The sequence below is a fragment of the Vulpes vulpes genome, chromosome X (assembly GCF_048418805.1).
Source record: "Vulpes vulpes isolate BD-2025 chromosome X, VulVul3, whole genome shotgun sequence".
NCBI classification, from domain to species: domain Eukaryota; kingdom Metazoa; phylum Chordata; class Mammalia; order Carnivora; family Canidae; genus Vulpes; species Vulpes vulpes.
In genome coordinates, this window is record NC_132796.1 from 98,268,949 (window position 1) to 98,290,081 (window position 21,133).

At 41.3% G+C, this 21,133-nt stretch overlaps 2 protein-coding genes and 1 pseudogene across 9 annotated transcripts in view; 1 reads left to right on the forward strand and 2 right to left on the reverse strand.

Annotated features, from left to right (window-relative positions):
- ZNF280C (zinc finger protein 280C) overlaps positions 1-19,123 on the reverse strand; it is a 120,179-nt gene extending 101,056 nt beyond the window's left edge. Inside the window, exons 1-2 of the mRNA XM_072744123.1 lie at positions 18,894-19,123; positions 13,163-13,254 (exon numbers count right to left, since the gene is read on the reverse strand). The gene's annotated coding sequence lies outside the window, so the exon portion shown is untranslated. The remainder of the gene's footprint in view (positions 1-13,162; positions 13,255-18,893) is intronic.
- Positions 8,478-8,885, reverse strand: LOC112934663 (nuclear transport factor 2 pseudogene; annotated as a pseudogene).
- Positions 19,124-19,207: 84 nt separating the features above from the next.
- Positions 19,208-21,133, forward strand: part of SLC25A14 (solute carrier family 25 member 14) — a 32,327-nt gene continuing 30,401 nt past the window's right edge. Inside the window, exons 1-3 of one of the 8 annotated variants that reach the window (XM_072744819.1) lie at positions 19,663-19,759; positions 19,946-20,099; positions 20,229-20,404. Coding sequence is in view for 7 of the 8 variants with exons in the window: in XM_026018124.2 (XP_025873909.2) it covers positions 19,968-20,099 (132 nt within the window). In the remaining variant the exon portion in view is untranslated. Of the gene's footprint in view, positions 19,302-19,662; positions 20,100-20,228; positions 20,476-21,133 lie in introns of those variants that run through there. The other 7 variants (XM_072744816.1, XM_026018124.2, XM_026018125.2 and 4 more) reach the window with 7 other exon arrangements.

The following is a 21,133-nucleotide window of genomic DNA, read 5'->3' on the forward strand; positions in this document are numbered from 1 at the left end:
CACTATTCAAAGGACCAAAATTGGCAGCAAAGTCAGATTTCCTTCTGCCATGTTTTCTTGATGTCTGCTTTATTTTAACTTGGCTCTTTGTTATATTGATATATGGCTGCCCACAGAATGGGGCTCCTTGTTTCTTTGAGCATGTGCAGAAGAGGGGATTACCTCTGAAACTCATCCAGAACATAAAAGAAAAACTTTTTCCCAAAGCTCCCAGGAAATTGCTACATTCCCTGGGCCCAGCTGGGTCATGCTCAAAGCCAATCAATGGCAGGGAGTAGGATTATGCTGATTAATTTAAATTTGAATTATGCTAATTTGCTAAAATTGTAATCACACTATCAGAAGGGGGTCAGAGCAAGGATGTAACATTAAACAGAAGGTGGTTACTAACATGAGGAGTGGATATTGGGGAAGTTACCACAGGGTTTGTCTGCCACAGGGTCTTGTTTAGCCATTGATATCTTGGAAATCCTCATCCCCAAACTACAACTGCCTTCCCTGATGGAAAATTTCCTTTGTAAGGAATTATATCCATATATTTTCCATTGAATCTATATTTCTGTTTTCATCCAACTCAGAGTACCAATGGCTCCTTCTTGCCACGGTGTTGCCCTCAGCTATGGCTGTTTCCTTGAATTATTACTCTGGGTGTGTCTTTCTCTGAACTGTGTCTTCTGCTTGGGCTTACCAGTTCAACTGCATTCACTGACCCAAAAAGTGACTGTCAGTGTAGAAGTCCTTACTTCCCTGAATTGAACACAATAGGGGTTTAGTAATGTTTTCTTTCTCCGTTTGAGGCTTTTTCCTCAAGCCAAGTTCAAAACTTGTGCCAGATTGTGCCTATTTGACAAAACCTGTCTGGTTCACTTCTGTGAAACGTAAAGGATTGCTCTCATCCATTTCCACGGACTGGTTCCACTGCGCAATTCCGCAATTCCGTTCCTCTGAACAGGATTCAGGTGAGTGGAAATGATTGTGGACAAGGAGGGGGTTGAGTGATTGTAGTGTTTGGAAACATGAAGCCCACACTGCTTTGTGGAATTCAAGGGCGGTTTTGCCCTTTATTCTGCATTGGGCTCCACACCGAATTTGACCAACCAAAACCTACTCAGAGTAGGCAGAGATGGGCTGATCGGGCCTGGCCTCCTTTTCCCCACGCGCGCGCATCTTCCACGCCGAGCGCAGTGCAGCCTCCCCAGACGTTAAGTCTCCTGCATCCAGCGCGACTTGCTGGGGGACGACAGCCAGCCCACGGGCGATGGATCCAGAGGCGTCTGCAGCTGCTTCTCCTGGCTGCACTTCGAGGCAGAGTACAGAGTGAGAAGGCGGGCAGCTAGGCTGTGCCCATGCCCGCCGCGCTGCGCTCCCTAGGGGGCCTGCAAACCTCTCCCGCCACCCCGCCTCCGCCCACTGCGGGCTTTGTCCTGGCAAGCACAGTGGTCTTTCTTGGTTCCCGCCGGATCTTCTGCGTCCCCCCACCCGCCCTACTTCCTCCGCGCAGGTGACGCCAGCGGGCTGGGGACTAAGGGGTTAACTAGGGGCTTTTTCAGGCTTAGAGGGCGCCAGGGCTGGAGCTGAGGCCATGTCTCGGACTGAGACCACCCCAGGGAACAAGTGCTTGCCCAAGACCCACCAGTTCAAGTCCGGCGGGGTCAGGGGTGGGGTGGTGGCGGCCAAGGTGTCCAGGGAGAAAGGGGCGGGCTGGAAGCACCCCCGGCTCCCGCTCAGACCCAGAGCCCTTTGGCCCAACGTGAACCGAGCCAAAGGGAACTTTAATCCTGGTGGCTGGATGCAGCCAGAGGGTGGCAGGCAATTTCAGACGAGGGGAGGGGCGCCCCTGGCCCGCGGCTTCTGTGCAGGGTGTTGAACTCAGAGTCAGCTCCACGTGGACGAGCTGAGCGGGTGGTGACTCATAGTCACTAGCCAGTCCGCGGCGGGCTCTGCTGGTGCAAGTGCCTGGGCTCTACGTAAGTGGGAGAGCATTTGGCTTTAGCGTGCGCAGCGAGCATCGTGGGCTCGGTGCGTCCATGGCTGGTCGCTCGCAGACGGGGCAGCAAAAGTGGGAGCAGGCCAGGAGAGAGTGACAGTAGCGGTCGGTGTCTTTGTTTTTAACAATGCGCCTTGTGCCTGCAGAGGGGAGCTTTCCGACCACACAGCAGCCTGGATATGTTAGGCGGTAGGTCAAACCCGGCGCTCCCCAAGAGGTATTTCCTGCAACATGTCAATTTTTTCCTTGCAGGGTGGGCGTCATTTCTCTTCTCTCCGGCCACCCAGCTGGCGGGACACCGAATTGAGCCCTCATCCGTCCCGGGTTCTCCCGCCTCCTGCTCACACTGCTTTGGGAAAGAGTAGGGGACATTGGAAGTCACCTTAGAGCCCCCAACTTTCTTCCTCTTTCCTGATGCCCTGCCTCATCTTCGCATTCTCAACTTCGGGCTTTGGTTGTCTCCCACTGAGCCCCTCTTCTCAGCTTTAGGACCTCTTAGAAATGGCCAAAGATTAATGCCAACAGCAGCGCATGGCCACTCATAGCGATCAATGAGCAGCTGAGCAACCTGCTCGACTTCATTGCCATATGAGAATTTTCCATGGCATCTTGGAGTTCTGCCAAGGTTTACAAAAAGAGAAAGAAAGAAGAAGGAAAAAAGGCGATGTGGAGACTAGGTAGCATGAAGTCCATCTGCTTTGGGTGGTAGTTCTTGGGGCTGGAGTCCAACTTCTGCAAGTTGGACATCTCAATTTTGATGTAATGTCTAGACTTGCAGATTTAAAATGTGAATGCCAGAGGGGTCATTTGATTTAACTAGTTAAAAAGGATAACAGTGTATTCATGAGTCACCCTCTGATCTTGCTGTTTATTAGGAATTTAGGGATAGAGTCTTCTATGTAAAAAGAATTTTAATTTTTTTCAACATCCCTTTCCATTTCCCTCCCAAGATCAGATTAACATAGTTTATGATATATGAAACATGACAGTTATAGAAAAGCCAGTACAGGGCTGGAATTTCCAGCCATTTGGGCTGCACACTTATTTCAAGATGGCTTTGGAATTTGGACTGGTTGGAGATAACTTAATGACTTAAAAAAAGTATCAAATCAAACCAGAGGGCCTGCCTTTACTTTTAATGGGTTGAATTTTGTTAAGTGCTGGGTAGAAGGCAGGACCAACAAACACCTGCTCTATAGAACTGTTGTAATGAATCTTTCCTGCGGTAGAGTTATTGGACATGATTTTGACTGCATCTGTGTAAATACAAATGTAATGAGATTTAGTTTTTCTCAAGTGAAGAACATAGGCTAAACTTTACAATTTAAACTTAATCTTAAGATCTCTCATCTAAGTGACTGGTTTTCTAGAATAGAACATAACTAATATTTCCAAGTGGGGTTAGGAAATAGTATCAATATATTTGCCTTATTTGTGGACAATTATTTAAAATGTCAATGAAATGAGTGATACAATGAATAGAAGTTTAGATTTAAAGTTAAATTAGATTTTATTCCTATAGTAGTGCTGTCTATGAGTTTACTTTATGTATATTTATGACTAATTCCCATTCTTAAACATTTATCCCATTTGTGTCCTTTGTTTTCTAAATTTTAAAAGTCGTAATTTTTTATAAACATTCTGAAAGCAAGGTCCACTTTATTTTGTAAGGAGGGTGTAAGAATTATATACAGGAAGCTTTTAGAGTGTTTAGCACGATATCTGGAATTTATGAAGCTCTCTATAAGCATTCATTCCTCTTTATCTTCTCTTCCCATGAAAGGTTACAAATTGATTTTGATACAAAACCCATATTAGGGACTTGTAAAAGTCTTGGATGCTCCTTAGCGAGGCAGCTGTTTTGAATTCCTACATTTTGTCCTGAACAAGATAATGCACCTGTTATCATTTTAAAATGCTCAACAAGAGGTTGTGAGTAAGAAAAATTAAACTCTTTATAAAATTAAGGTCATTGGAGAAGTTCACCACATTACAGCAACTTTGGTTTTGAAAATTATTGGGGGAAATTGGGGTAACCCAGATTCTTATAACAGAACTGCAGATTCTTAGATTTAGTTCCTCAAATCTTTTTAAAACAGAGAGATGTTCACTTCACAGAGTAGTTATTAAACCTAAATGAGCTTATGTATGCCAAGAGCTTGTCATGATTAATAATGTTCTTTTTGTGATGTAATTTTGTTTTCATTATATTCTATTTTTATTTTGAGAATAACAAGCTTGAAAAAATTTCCCTCAACATATTGAACTGATACTTATGATAGATATTCTGTGCTATCCAAATTAAATAATTACTTATTTATCTATCTCTTAAAGTAGGCTCCACCCCAGTGTGGGTCTTGAATTCAGGACTCTAAGGTTGAGAGTTGCATGCTGTACTGATTGAGTCAGCCAGGCACCCCTGAAATAATCATTTTAATATGGTTATGTCATAATGTGTTATTTTTTTGCATGGAGCATTTTATTGGCATTTAGTATAGCTAATTATTTAGAGATTATGCAATAATGCACCAGCTGTCCTGAATCAAACGTCTTCTCTGCATTGGTGACACCACTATATCTCATTGGGTCTACTTTTCTGATTCCTTACTGTGAGAATACTGGTTTTAGTTTTTCTTCATCCTATCTCCTTCCCCTAGGTCACTGTCTTCAGCATGTTTTTCCCAACTTGGAGTCTTATACTCTTTTCTTGGATACCTGTACTCTTGTTATTGGACGGTTCACATAGAAGTCCTTCCCCCACCCCAAGTCCTTTTATTCATGGAACATTTACTGAGATTCCACTATATTCTAGTAACTGGAACTAACTGGGCAAAACAAAAATGATCTTTCCACATTCCCTGGGCAGAGGGAGTGCTCAGTCTACTGTAGTCAATTGTACTATATAATGGTAAGTGCTATAATAGTCCAGCCCCTGGACTAGTGGAAGCACAGAAGTAGAAGCAGTACTTGCTTATGAAACCTTCAAGATATATCCCATACCTAATGAAAATGATAATCTGTTGTGTAATGCAAGGAGTGCAGAATTTATGCCTGGAGACATTGTTAGGCAAGTGGTCTTGGTCAAGTGAGTTACTGTCTCTGGGTATCAAATTCCTCACAAGTAAAGCAAAAGTGTTGAAGAAATAATGGTTTCTAAAGTGTGTTTCATAGAATATTGCTAATGTGCAAGTAAAGAGTTTCATGATCAAATACATTTGATCAAATACAAGTACATAGCCACCCAGGCGCCCCATTATTTAGTATTTTTGATGCCTTAAAAAAATTTAGGATCTCCTGGGTGTCTCAGTCTGTTAAGCATCTGCCTTCAGCTCAGGTCATGATCCCAGGGTCCTGTGATCAGCCCTGTATAGGGCTCTCTGCGCCTCGGGGAGCCTGCTTCTCCCTCTACTTCTTTTTTTAAATTTTTTAAAAAAAGATTTTATTTATCCATTCATGATAGACAGAGAGAGAGATTGAGAGAGAGAGAGAGAGAGAGAGGCAGAGATACAGGCAGAGGGAGAAGCAGGCTCCACGTAGGGAGCCCGACGATGTGGGACTCCATCCCGGGACTCCATCCCGGGACTCCAGGATCGCTCCCCGGGCCAAAGGCAGGTGCTAAACCGCTCTCCTTCTGCTGCTCCCCCTGCTTATTGCTTTCTCACTCTCTGGCAAATAAATACATAAAATATCTTTTTAAAAATTTAAATGTCCAGTTATTCATGGCTAATATATACAAATACAACTGATTCTCGTATATTGACTTTATATCCTGCAAACTTGCTAAACTCACTTACTAGTTGTTGTAGCTTGTTTATACATTCTGGAAGATTTTCTGTTTTGACAATTTATCATCCATGACTAATGAGAATTTAATGTTTTCCTTTCCTTAAGGTTTTCCAGTTTAGATGCATTTTTTCTTGACTTACTGGCTTGGCTAGAGTTTCCAGTATAATATTGACTGGAAATTGTACAAGTAGATAGCCTTGCCTTGTTCCTGATGTTAGGGGGAAAACATTTTAGTCTGTCATCATTAAATGTGATGTTAGCTGTAGGTCTTTTGTTGTTACCTTTCTTCAGATTAAGGAAGATTCCTTTTATTCCTAGTTTTCTAAGAGATTTTTATTAACAATTTTATTTATTTATTCATGAGAGACACACACAGAGAGAGAGGCAGAGACACAGGCAGAGGGAGAAGCAGGCTCCAAGCAGGGAGCCCAACATGGGACTCGATCCTGGGACTCCAGGATTATGCCCTGGGCTGAGGGCAGGCGCTAAACCGCTGAGCCACCCAGGGATCCCCAAGAGATTTTATTTAAGAGATTTTATGCTAAGATGTTGCATTTTGTTAAATGCTTTCTCTGTATCTAATGAGATGATGATATGTTTTTTTCTTTATTCTTTTGTTAATATGATGAATTACAGTGATTTTGATTGTTCAACCTACTTTGCATTCCTCAGATAAACCTCATTTGGTCACAATGAGGTATCCTTTGTACTTATAGTTAGATTCAATTTGCTAAAATTTCGCTAAGAATTTTTGCATCTAAGTTTTTGAACAATATTGGTCTTTATTTTCTTTCGTAAAATGTCTTTGATTTTGGTATCATAGTAATGCTTGTCTCATAAAATGGGAGGTATTATTTTATATTTTCTAGAAGAGTTTGTATAGAATTATAATTATTTCTTAAATGCTTGGGAAATTCACCAGGGAAGTCATCTGGGCCCAAAGTTTTCTTTGTGGGAAAGTTTTTAACTACAAATGAATTTTTTAAAAGATTTATTTATTTATTTATTTATTTGAAACAGTGCACATGAATGTGCAGGGAGGTGGGGGGCAGAGGAAAAGAATCTCAAGCCGACTTCCTGCTGACCATGGAGCACAACCATTGTCTGGCTTGATCTCACAACCCTGAGATCATGACCGGGACTGAAATCAAAAGTCTGACATTTTACTGACTGAGCCACCCAAGCACCCCCACAAATAAATTTTTATAATAGTTACAGGACTATTAAGGTTATTGATTTATTCTCTTTTTAAGATTTTATTTATTCATGAGAGACACAGAGAAAGAGAGAGAGAGGCAGAGACACAGGCAGAGGGAGAAGCAGGCTGTATGCAGAGAGCCCAACGTGGGACTCCATCCCGGGTCTCCAGGATCACACCCCCGGCTGCAGGTGGCGCTAAGCCGCTGCGCCACTGGGGCTGCCCTATCGATTTATTCTTGAATGAGTTTTGATTGTGTATTTTAAGAAATTTGTCCATTTTCCCTTTTCCATCAAAGTTCACAAATTTATTAGCATGAAGTTGTTGATAATATTTCCTTATTTTAACATTCGTACTAGTGACCTATTTCTGCATAAAAAATTACTACAAATTTAGCAGCTTAAAACAACATGCATTTTTTATTTCACAGATTCTGCAGATCCAGAATTCAGGCACGGCTTAGTTGAGTCCTCTGTTTGCAGTCTCTCACAGGGCTGTAACCTAGGGCCAGAGTTTCATCTAAAGACTTGACTTGGGGAAGGATTCACTTCTAAATTCACATGGCTGTTGGCAGGATTAAGTTCTTTGTGGGTTGTTGGACTGAGGGCCTCAATTTTTCTGTTGGCTGTTGGCAAGAGGTTGCCCTCAGTTCCCTGCCATTTTGCCTTTCCAAATTGGCAGCTTGCTTCACTAAAGCCAGCAAAAGGGAGAATATCACAAGATGATAGTCCCAGCCTAGTCATGGAAGTGATATCACACTACCTTTGTTGTATTTTGTTCTTAGAAACAAGTTACAACTTTACACCATACTCAAGGAGAGAGTATTACACAAGCATGAATACCAGGAGATAAGCATCAATGGGGACGATTTTAGAGTCTACCTGCTACAATATTTGTAGGATCTATAGTTTATGTTCTTTCTTTCAACCTTAATATTGGTTAGTTGGATCCTTTTTTCCGTGGTCAATCTGTCTAGAGGTTTATCTATTTTATTGACATTCTCAAAGAACCAGCTTTTCTTTGTTGTTGTTGTTTTTCTTTTTTTGATTTTCAGTGTGTTTGATTTCTGCCATGTTTACTTTAGATTTAAGTTTGCTTACTTTAGGGTTAATTTACTCTTTTTCTTCTAGGTTATTTTTTTTTTAAGAAAATTTTTGTGGTTTTATTATATCATGTGCCATTGAAACATCCGAACAAATCAATATCTGGGCAGTGAGGCAGCTGCTTTCTCCTTCACTTCTTTGGGTTACTAGAGCAACTTGTCAGTAGATTAAAAAGAAAAAAAGAAAAAAAGACAACCTTTTGCATTACTTAAGTCTTTCCAAGGCATGCACTGGTACAATACAAACTTCTGTCAGATGCAACTAGTCTAGCATCCAAACATCATGCACAATACCTCGGTAGTAGCAGCATACTGTGCCCGCTCCCACTGCGGCCCTGCTCATTTGTGTGTATTTGGAGCATCTGGAGGAGTGTGAATAGTAAGTATCAGGAAGGGGAGGGAGGAGGAAACAGCATGAGTGCCTGGCTGGGAAGAGGTCAGCTGAAGTTGTGCAGGGCAAGCCTGAACATGTCACTGGTGCAAACCCAAGCATCATCAATGTTAATAGAACTTCTGGTGGAACCCATGATGGAGTCTTCATCAGCCTTGAGCTGGCCCACAACCATGCTGATGATGCAGCTATCTGGCGTGGGCTGATGGTCCTGTGCTGTGATGCTGTGTTGTGTGTCTAACAGAAGGCTAGACAACTTCTCCATAATTGCAGCTTTCCCCTGGAACTGCTGTCCTTCCCACATAAGGCATGATGCGTCAATATAAATTGTGCCTAGTTGGGTTCTGAGGTTATCAAATAACTGGTAGTAATGCTGAATGAAGCTGGATCCCATCTGCTCCCAAATTGGCTTGTCTCCCATTCTGGAGTGTCACCGGGCTCCTTGAGACCAGAGGGGCTGGCATGATGGTGGCAGCAGCGATGGCTGCAACCCAGCGTGGTCTGCCTTCTTCTAGGTTCTTAAGGTGAAAGTTGAGGTCATTGTTGCAAGATCCTTAATGTTTTCTAATGTAATAGATATGGTTTCTGCTATAAACCTTCTTTTAACCATGGCTTTATCTGCATTCCACAATTTTTGCTGTTTTCATATTCATTTAGTTCAAGATGCTTTATAATTTTCCTTTTGATTTCTTCCTTGACCCATGTGCTATTTAAAAGTTTGTTTTTCAGCTTCCAAATATTTGGGGATTTTCCAGAAACCTTTGCTTTACTGATCTAACTTAATCTAATATAGTAAAATCTAATTTAATTGCATTGTGTTCAGAGAACATGTTTTCTAATTCTAATACTTTTTAAATGTTTTGTGGCTCAGGCTATTATCTATTTTGGTAAACGTTCCCTGGCCATGTGAAATGAATGTATATTCTGTTGTTCCTTGGAGTGTTTTATAAATTTCAATTAGGTCAAGTTGGTAGATAGTGCTAAGTCTTCTATATCTTTACTGATTTTCTGTCTACTTTACTATCAATTATTGAAAGGTGTTTTGAATCTCTACGTGTGTATTTGCTTATTTTGCATTTCTATTTTATCAGTTTTTGTTTCATGTATTTTGAAGCTTTGTTATTAGGTATATAAATGCTTAGAATTGTATATCCTCTTGCAAAATTTACCCCCCTATCCTTTTATAATCACATATTATCCTTCTCTTTCCCTGATAATACTCACTTTTATTTCTTTTTAAGGCTTATTTATTTATTTATTTATTTGGGAGGGGGGAAAAGGGAGAATGAGAGAGAATCTGAAGCAGACTCTGTGCTGAACTTGGAGCCCCAACTTTCCAACTCTGGGCTGACCTCATGACCCTGAGATCAGGACCTGAGTTGAAACCAAGAGTCAGACACTAAACTGACTACACCACCCAAGTGCCCCTGTAATTATTTATTTATTTAAAGAGTTTATTTATTTCAGAGAGAGAGCACACAAGCATGAGCGGGGGTGGGGGGGGCAGAGGGAGAATGAGAATCCCTGCTGAGCAGGTAGCCTGTCAGGGCTTGATCCCAGGACCTTGGGATCATGACCTGAACCACAGGCAGATGCTTAACCGACTGAGCCACCCAGGCGCCCCCTTATACTCACTTTTAATTGACTTGTTTATTTTTTTGCTGAGTTCTGTGAGTTCTTCATTCTAGATACTAAACTATTATTAGATACATGGTTAGCACATATTTTTTCCCTTTCTGTGGGTTATTTTTCCACTTTATTGGTAGTGTACCTTGAGACACAAACATTTTTATTTTTTAATTTGATTTTTTTAAGACTACAAAAATTTTTAAATTTGAACTCCAATTTACCTAAATTTCCTATATTGTTTGTTGTTTATAATATTCCCTTATCATTTTACTCTCTGGAGGGTCTAATGGTGATATCCCTGCTCTTATTTCTGCCAATGATAATTTGTATCTTCTCTTTTTTTTCCTGGATATAGGTTTATAAATTTTGTTGATCTTTTGCAATAACTAGTTTTTTGTTTCATTGATTTCCTCTATTTTTCCTGTTTTCTATTTCATTGGTTTCTGCCCTTACCTTAACAATTCCTTTCCTCTGCTTACTTTGAGTTTAATTTCTTCTTATTTTTCTAGTTCATGAGGATCAAAGGTGGAGACATTGATTTGAAGCCTTTCTTCAGTTCTCATATAGAAATTTAGTGGTATCAATTCCCTTCTAAATACAGCTTGAGCTGCATCCCACAGCTTTAGCTATATTGTGTTTTCATTTTCATTTAGTTCAAAATACTTTCTAATTCCCCTTTTGCTGTTTTATAACTGTGAATTCCAGGGACATATGCAGAATACCTGTGCCCATAGAGACCACTTTGAGTCTCAGGGTTTGGGTCACAGATAGGAGGGTTGATCACATATGTATGTCTTATTGACAACAGGCCATGACCAGGAGACTCAAGACCTCAATACTGTTGACCCCAACAATGAAACCAGGTTCACATTATCAATATTCATGTTTGTGCAAAGTAATCCTAACAAGGTGGCATGGCATTGCTTATTATTCTAGGTGTACACAACAAAATCATCAGTTTCAGAGACACAATCTCATGTGTTTCCTTAGGGTCTATCCTGGTTTTCTTGGAGATAGGCAAGGAAATGAGCCACCAAACCTGTTATGTTAAGTCATCCCTTGTAACACTCAAATTCCCTATTGCTAACCCCTGCCAACCCCTGCCCTTTACCTTTGAGGTAAAGGTCTCAGTGATGGGGGAGTGGTTAGGGACTGGGCACCATTTGGTCTATAATCGCATAGAACTAAATTATTTGTTGGAAAATGAAAATGGAAATTATTCCTTTTGTTTAAAAATATAAGATAGACACACCTCTGCTTTTTGTAGGCTTGCTTTCTTCTGATTATGTCAACCTTCCCAGACTCATAAAATAAAATCCAAAGTTTTTACCATGACAGACACAGTTCTACCTGATCTCCCTCAACCCCTGAACTTTCTGCCCTCTCCCTTTATCCCTCTGCTCCAGTCACCCTGGTGACCTCAAAGTTCATCAAACACACCTCCTGCTTCAGGGCCTTTGCTGTTGCTGTTCTCTTTGCCTGGAATGTTCTCAGAAATCCTCATAGCTCACTCGCTCACCTCCTTAATGCCTCTCCTCAAATCTTTCTGCCTGGCCATTTAATGTAAACCGGCAGCCCCCCTCCCCCATTCTCTTTGTCCTTTCCCTGCCTCATGATTCCTCACACTGGATGGTGAAATTCACATGGATATTGAATTCCTTTTTGTTTGCTCCTCCCCCAACTAGACTGTTGGCATCATGGGGGCAGGGGCTGTTTCTAGTTCACTGCTAGATCCCCATGCATAGCACCATGCCTGGCACCCAACAGGTGCTCTTTAAGTACCTATTCAGTGAATGGACGAATACACTGCATCTATCTATGGACACTGTGTAGAGGGGAAGAAGGAAGGTATTTGGAGCACATAAGATTTCTTATTCTCAGCTCCAGAATGTAGAGGAAAAGCTCAATGAAATTCTCAACTTTTTTCTCAGGATTTGAGTATGCAGACATTATATTTAATATCACAAAATTTCTCTTATAAAGATGATTTTAGTTTCCCCTTGGAGGTTAACACTCTGTCTAAAAGATCTTTCTTTCTTTCTTTCTTTCTTTCTTTCTTTCTTTCTTTCTTTCTTTTTTTTGATTAGAAGTAACAGTTTTGTAAAAGAAAACAACACAGAAAGAACTAAAATACAAAGCAAGAGTTCTCTGGACTGGAGGATGGGGAGAGAGGGAGGCTGGGGGAGTGTACCGTATTGGGGACAGCTGAAACAGGTGGCTGTGTCAGGGCAACTGTGTCAGTAGGGCTTATCAAAATGTTCCTATGCAGAAACTGGCCACATCAGACTGTCTTGTTTGACTGTTTCTATCCTTTATCTATTTTTTCCTGGGAAAATACCATTGTTCATAATTTTTTAAATTGTAAAGCATGTTGTATATTAAAGATCTTTTTGTCTGTCAAATTAGTTATGATTTTTCCCCAAATTATGATTTATCTTCTAACTTTTTGGTGTTTCCTGTCACTCAGCCATGATTTTTATTGTGTGGTCAGTTCTGATAATCCTTTGCTTTTATTGTCTCTACCTTTAATGGTGTGCTCAGAAGGTCTTCCCCACCTGCGGGATTATACTTCTGATATATACTTTTTTCTTTTTTCAGAGAGTGGGGGAGAGTGTGGGTTGGGGGAGGGGTAGAGGGAGACCAAAAGAATGAGAGAGAGAGAGAGAGAGAGAGAGAGAGAGAGAATCTTAAAAAAAGCTCCACACCCAGCACGGAAGCATACATGATGTGGGGCTTATCTCACAACCCTGAGATCATGACCTGAGCCAAAATCAGTAGTCAGATGCTAAACCAACTGAGCCACTAGGCACCCCTAGTATATTCTATTCTTTGAGTACTGTGAATATTGTCATCGCTGGATTTTATTTTTCATGTTTAAATTGTCAGGGCACCTAGAATTTATTTGGTGAACATAAACATTTCTTGAGGGCTGATAATTAGCCAGGCCCTGTTCCAAGTGCCTTATGTGGATCATCTCATTTGAATGCTCAGTAACTCCAGAGGTAGGTGCTAGTAGGTTCTTTGTTTTCACAGGTGAGGAAATGTAGGGACAGGAAGGTTGGTACTCACTCAAGACTGCTCAGCTGGCAAAACCTGGCCCTTCCAATGGTAAAGCCTACACAGGGTTGTAGTGAGGATTAGAGACAGCACGTGTCAAGTTTCTGGAACACAGAAGGCATTCAATAGAAGATAAAGCTTATTATTATGATTGCCAGTTCTCATAAACAATTTCTTAATTTTTTTTAAAAGATTTTATTTATTTAATTCATGACAGAGAGACAGAGAGAGAGGCAGAGACACAGGCAGAGGGAGAAGTGGGCTCCATCTAGGGAGCCCGACGTGGGACTCGATACTAGGACTCCAGGATTACACCCTGGGCTGAAGGCAGGCACTAAACCACTGAGCCACACAGGGATCCCTAGTTCTCATAAACAATTTCTGATAGCTACATATTATTTGAAAAATGGTATATTTTTAAGGCAAATACATCTATAAAATATTAGTCCTTCAAAAGCATGTTCAGAATTCCATGGTAACAAACAAAACCTTTATTTATTTATTTATTTATTTATTTATTTATTTATTTATTTATAAAGATTTTATTTATTTATTTGAAAGAGAGAGAGAACACACAAGCGGTGGGGAGGGGGAGAGGGAGAAGCAGACTCCCCACTGAGCAGGGAGCCCAATGCAGGGCTGGATCCCAGGACCCAGGATCACAACCTGAGCCCAAGGCAGATGCTTAACTCACTGAGCCAACCAGGGGCACCATAAACCTTCTATTTTTTTATGAACAATTGTCATAAAAACAAATCCTGCAAGAATCTGTATAAACATGTGAAAGTGCCTTTGGATAATGGGATTACAGTTTTTTTAAAAAAATCTTTTTTGTCTCTATATCCCAGTTTTATTAAAAGAGCATTTTTGAAAATTTTCTGATCAGAGAAATAGTCACAAGTATATGACCTACCAATATTCATCTGAAGGGTCTCATGACTAGTTTTTACTAAACAGTAATAAATGAGGTTTTCTAAGAATAACTAGCCTCCTCAGGATCCTGGATACCTTGTTTCCAAAATACCTGGGAGGCTTACACTATCCCTAACCCCCTCCCAACTTGAAAGTATATAATGGGCAACTCTGGGATCCCTGGGTGGCGCAGCGGTTTGGCGCCTGCCTTTGGCCCAGGGCGCGATCCTGGAGACCTGGGATCGAATCCCACGTCGGGCTCCTGGTGCATGGAGCCTGCTTCTCTCTCTCTCTCTCTCTCTCTCTCTCTCTCTGTGTGTGTGTGTGTGTGTGTGACTATCATAAAAAAATAATAATAAAATAAATATAATGGGCAACTCCTCATGACCCGAGTGCTGCTCTTTCTGCCCAAGGGTCCTGTCCCAGTGCTTTAATAAAACCACCTTTTTGCACCAAAGATGTCTCAAGAATTCTTTCCTGGCTGTCGGCTTTGAACCCTAATGTTTTTCCTACATCACATCAGATGGAGCAATGAGTTAGACTTCTGCTGCCCAGTATGGTGGCCAACTTACATGTAGATATTGAGCACTTAAAATGTTAGTCTGAACTGAGATGGGCTGTTGTGTAAAAAACACAAAAACTTAGTATATAAATAAACTGAAATATCTCAATACTTTTTATACTGATTACATCGCAAAATGATATTATTTTGGATATACTGGGTTAAGTATTGTTAAAAATTTTACAGGGTTATGAATGGAAGGTGATCTGGCAGTATCTGGAGGGTGACATGGGGTTAGAAGAAGATTTTCTTGTTTTGGTACACTGGGAAGAACATGAAGTTAATAGGAGGGATAAATGGAGGAAGAGGTTGGCTGTCCAGCATGTGTGGGAGTGAGATTTGTGAGAAGCCAGGAGGTGAGGCAAGGTTTAGGAAGTATATATACAATTATATAAACAATGGAAAGGCAGGAAGGAAACACACAGAAATGTTAATGGTGTTATCTGGGTGGTGGGGGTAATGTTTACATTTTAAAATTTTTTTGCATTTTTATCCCTTTGTTTATGGTTTTTATAATTTCCTTTTACTTCCATAAAGATACAAAAGTTTGAAAATGGGGGAAATGTGGGAGGACCATAAGTAAGAGGTAGCAGGGGATACTGACTTCAGCACAAGGCCACCATGCAGGAACATGTGACAGGAACATGCACATCACAAGAATGATAGTATAAGTAGGTGTGTATGCATGGAGGAAGAACTAGAAGGAGGCTCTCCATACTGCTGAGAGTAGTAGCCTTCGGATGTTTGGGTTTTGGGTGATTTTTACCTTCTTTGCACTTCTGTGTACAGTTTCAATGTTTTATAATGACTATGTATTTTTTAATAATCAGAAAAAGAAGCTATGGTAATTTTGAAAAATAGGTGTAGCCTTCATCACGGAAAATAATAGTCCCATTATATTCTGTGTTGATAAAACCACATCTTCGGCTCTCATTCTCCTGCCAGCATGGGTGAAGCGAGTGCCAATTGTGAACTGCCCACAGAGAGGGCCATGCTGTAAGAAACTAGGACAGCCTCAGGAGCTGAGAGTGGCCTCTGGACAACCGCCAGCAAGACACCGAAGCCCTCAGTGCTACAGCTGCGAGGAAGTAAATTTCATAACAACCTGAGTGAGCTTGGAAGTGAATTCCTGGGCAGCCTGGGTGGCTCAGCGGTTTAGTGCCGCCTTCGGCCCAGGGTGTGATCCTGGAGACCCGGGATCAAGTCCCACATCAGGCTCCCTGCATGGAGCCTGTTTGTGTCTCTGCCTCTCTCTGTGTGTGTGTCTCTCATGAATGAATAAATAAATCTTTAAATAAAAAAAAAAGGAAGTGAATTCTTCCCTAATCGAGTCTTGAGATAAAAACACTTTGATTTGCAGCCTTGTGAGACCCAGAGCCCAGGACCCTGTTAAGTCATGCCTGGATTCCTGATCTGCAGAAACTGGAAGACAATTAAATGTGTGGTGTTTTAAGCTGCCAACTTTGTGGCAATGTTTTTTATGCAGCAATAGAAAACTAACACATCCTTCTACCAGCAGCATATGAGAATTTGACATGCTTTCCATCAATCCCCTTGTACTGTCAGTCCTTTTAACTTTGGCCATGTTGGTGGATGTGTAGTGTAATTTTAATTTTACTTTTCTAGATCACTAATAATGTTGAATATTTATTCATATGCTTGTTGATCATTTGGATATACGATTTTATGAAGTGCCTCTCAAGTATTTTCCCCATTAAAAAAATTGAGTTGCCTGTCTTTATTTTTTTATGTATGTAGACTTAAGAACATTTTTTTCATTATTGGAGTAGAATTGACATACAATGTTATATTAGTTTTAGGTGTACAGCATAGTAATTCAACAATTCTATATGTTATTCAATGCTCACCATGATAGGTATACTTAACATCTGTCACCATACAATGTTATTGACTATCTTCCCAATGCTGTACTTTTCATCTCTGTGACTTACTTATTTTATAACCAGAAGCTTGTACCTTTTAATCCACTTCACCTATTTCACCCATTCCCCCATCCCCCTCCCCTCTGGTAACAGCCAGTTTTGTTCTCTATGTTTATGAGTCTTTGTGGTTTGCTTGTTTTTTAGATTCCACATATAAGTGAAATCATATGGTATTTGTCTTTCTGTCTGACTTGTTTCACTTAGCATAAAACTCTCTAGATCCATCCATAGTGTCACAAATGACAAGATCACATTATTTTTTTATGGCTGAGTAATATTCTATTGTGTGTATATGTGTTCATACATACATACACATTGAGGTGCCTGCCTTTTTATTGCTGAAGTTAGGAGTACTTTATTTATACCAGATATGAGATTTTATAGGATACATGGATTAGAAGTCTGTTTTCCCAGCCTGTAGCTTGCCTTTTCACTATCTTAATTGTGCCTTTTAATAAAAATAAAAATGTTCTCGATTTTATATATTTTTTGTTATTTTTAAAGTTTTATTGAGATATAATTGAGATCATATTGTATTAGTGATGTAAACTTCACCTTAATAAAAAAAATTTTCTTCTGGTTTCAAATACAATGCTTTTTTCATTCTTTAAGACTAGGTAATTTGGGAAGAGAAAAAGAAAAGACTAGGTATTTTGGGGCATCTGGGTGGCTTAGTCCGTTAAGCATCTGCCTTTGGCTTAGGTCATGATCTCAGGTTCCTGGGATCGAGCCTCACGTTGGGCTCTCTACTCGGCAGGGAGTCTGCTTCTCCCTCTTGCCCTGCCCTCGTCCCCTGCTTGTTCTCTTTCTCTCTCAAATGAATCAATAAAATCTTTTTTAAAAAAACACTGTTTCTTTGGGAAGAAAACTGTTTCTTTGAGAGAGTAGATAGAGGAAAGCACATTCTAGTATAACATAAATGAAAACTTTCTATCAGTTATCCAATAGTGTAATGGGCTGACTTGTGATGTATACTTAGACTGGAAGTATTCTAGCAAAGACTGGAATAACTGTCCATAATAAATATTATAGAAGGGACCTCTAAGTGTCCCTCCAACTTGAGGATTCCAGTATTCTATCCTCTTGAATACTTTATCTCCTGGAGAGATCAGAATTCAGGCATAACACAAGACAGAGTATAATCAAATACTTATCTATGAGATAGAGACTACAAATAGAAGGTAATTAAAAAGGGAAATGGTCAACTTTGATAATGAGGATTAGATCTTTTTTATGTTGTTTTAGAAAAATGTTGAAAACAACCTAAGCCATCAAATAGCAAATATGTTAAGTAAAAGTGTGGTATGCGTCTATGTTTCTAGAAATGCTATTTTTATTTAATCTATTATAGAGCTTTTAAAATAAGTCATTTGAGGGGCACCTGGGTAGTTCAGCTGGTTGAGCATTTGCCTTCCACTCATGTCATGATCCCAGGGTCCTGGAATCCAGCATTACATCAGGCTCCTTGTTCAGTGAGGAACCTGCTTCTCCTTCTCCATCTGCCTGCCATTCCCTCTGCTTGTACGCTCTGTCAAATAAATAAATAAAATCTTTAAAAATAAAATAAAATAAGTTGTTTGAAAACAAAGCTCTTTTTAACAAAGTTTACCTAGGTGGTCAGTGAGTGATATTAGCTGGTGGTGGCTGCAGCTGAGGCAAAAGTGCGGTCTTGTAGAAAAGTTAAGACAGTGATTTGCTCACAGAGAAGAACCTTAATTCTGTAAGGTTCAGTGACCTGGATGTGAGGGACAGGACCAGGCCAGAGCTGGAGACATAAAACTCCCATCACTGGGAGAATACAGCCCTTCCAAGTAAGAAGGACTTTAAGCTACAACCCTCTTTGTCTAGCTGGAAGAGTGCTTTGCTGAGATATAAATTGAAGGGAATTCACATTTTGGAATGCATGCACATGTTTTTTATATTATCTATTTTTAGTAAGAAAGTTTCTGAAGGTAACAAGGGTATTATTAAAGTTGAGAGCAGTATAGCATGGTAGTTAAGAGCCTAGGCTCTAGGGGCGCCTGGGTGGCTTAGTTGGCTCAGCATCTGCCTTCCATTGGGGTCATGGACCTGGGGTCCTGGGATGGAGTCCCACATACTTTCCTGCTCAGCGGAAAGTCCGCTTCCCCTCTCCCTCTGCCACTCCCCCTGCTCGGGCTCTTTCTCTTTTTCAAATAAATACATAACATCTTTTTTTTTTTTTTTTTTTTAGGAGTCTAGGCTTCTCAGTCAGACCCAAATTTGAGTCTCAGCTCTGCTAATACCAAGTTACTCTCTCAAGACCTCAGTTTTTTTTATCAAAAGGGTAAAAAAAAAAAAATAGTACCTGTCTCATGTAGTTGCCTGCACATGAAGCTCTTGGCACTGTCCTTGGTAAGCATTCCACATCAGGTAATATGTGTGCTGCCTGAAGACATCTTTTTCATGGGTGAAAACCAAAGTGTTAACTAAAATGAGAAAAACCCTTTGGAACAAAGTATTCCAAATATTTATTAATTCAACAATGATCTAGGGCCATGTACCCTGCCGCTTTTACTTGTACACAACACACAAACTGTATTATTTCGTATTCTCGCGTGATTATGGAATCTTCTCGTGAGAGGTTTAAAAAGAAAACGTAGCCCATTGGACAATGGAATTACCCAGGGTGCTTTGCAACCATTCCTTCCAGTCCCCCAAGGGGTTGGAGCCAGGAGCCGAACATCAGGCTCTCCTCTTTCTGGCTGATTGTGAGGTACGGATTAATTTGAACTCCTCTGTTAGCTTTTCTACTCTTCAGATTCTTTAAGTTTTTATGGTCTCTCTGTCTCCAACCTTTTTTTTTCTAAACTGTGTGCTTTGAGTAAGGGTTTGAGTCTGATTCCTCAGTCCCTAATACCTGGCGCCCATTCAGTGCTGGCGGTTTATTTACTTTTTATTTTCTTTTCGATTTCAGGCACCTCACTAAATACTGCTCACTCCTTTCCTTCATTTTCTTTTAAGTCCCCTGCCCCGCCTCCCTCACTTTCCCTCCTTTTTTGTAGTTTGCGCGCAGGCGCCTCGCCCCGCCCCGCCCCTTCACAACGATTGTCCCGCCCCTTCACTACGATTGTCCCGCCCTTCGCGTCCTTTACATTCCGCTAGGCCTCTCCTCTTACCCCCGCCCTTTCCTAGCCCTAGTACACGCATCGTGGGTGGTAACGCGGTAACCAGGTGACGTCTCTACCCCCACTGGCGAGCACGTGAACTGCAGAAGCTGCCAAATTCTCACGACTTGGTTCTCTTTCCCTACACCTCCCGAAAGGTTGCCCTTTCTGGGTCTTTGCACTCGCAGCCTGCTCTACTCCCCGGTTAGGACCCCTGTCTTTTACACCTCTCATTTTGCGCCTTCTTTTTTAGGCTTTGAGGAGGCGGTGTTGGAATGCGTGTGCCACCGTTGCTAAGGCGACGACTTGGTTACTTCCGTTGGTCTCAATGCTTCCGGGTTGGCATTGCGGTGGCGTTTCCGACTGTGGGAGCCTCGGCTTCCCAGTCGTCCGCTGAGCCCGAGCAGGTGAGGGGGAGCTCCTGGACTTCCAGGCTGGGGAGCGGGGCTGGGCCGCGCCAGGCCGCGCGGGGCCGGCTGGCCTGGTTCCCGGCCTGGGAGGGGCTTAACGGTCCTTTGATCTCTCTCTCCCCTCAGCCGAGTCCCTTCCCTGTCTTTCACTCTTCTGGCATCGGTGGTTTTACTTCTTCGATTGAACCCTGCTTCCTCGACCCCCTTGGGAGGCCGCCTTCTTGAGGCGCCTCCCTTCTCTCCACGAACTCGCTCTGACAGCTGAGGAACTGGCAAGATCCTGCTACCCAGAGGGTGAATGGGTATCTTTCCTGGAATAATCCTAATTTTTCTAAGGGTGAAGTTTGCAACGGCGGCCGTGATTGTAAGCGGAGTAAGCAAACACCTCCATTGTGTTAGTGTGAGGGATGCTGTTAAAAGATGCTCCCTTTCAGTTTCTACCCCCTGCCACTCCTTGAGGTCAAGGCATTGAAGGCATCTATTAAAATGCAGTTCAGCTAACTAATTGGGATGACAGCCATTATCAACATGAATTAGATTCTCAGACAAGGTAACAGCAGGGACGTTTATAGTTTTCTGCCAGTGTTTCCTTGGTTTTTCCAGGCTAGGGATGCTTGGAGTTATTGTGAACTCTTGTCTTCATTCCCTACATCATCAAGTTCCTTTGTGTTTCCATTTTAGAAGTTTATCTCTAATCTCATTTCCAACAAACATCTTGTCTGCTTTACTTTGCTTTATTTTGTCCTTTTACTTCATACCATCCTATGCTAGTTTCCTTGCCTCTCTTATTTGTAATCCATTGCTTCCTGCAGCCCTAGTATGCTAAGATGTGGATATCCTCATGTCCCTTTCCCTGTTCAAAACCTTACAGTATCCTTCCCGCCCTGCCACACACACATTTTAGTTTCAAGCTTTTCAGTCTTTTTCCTTATCATAGTTGTCCCATAATTGTTTCAGTCTGTTAAGGGAGTTCTCTGTTCCAGTTATTTTGCACTCTTTGTTCTTGGAACAAACTATACTGATGCCTGCCT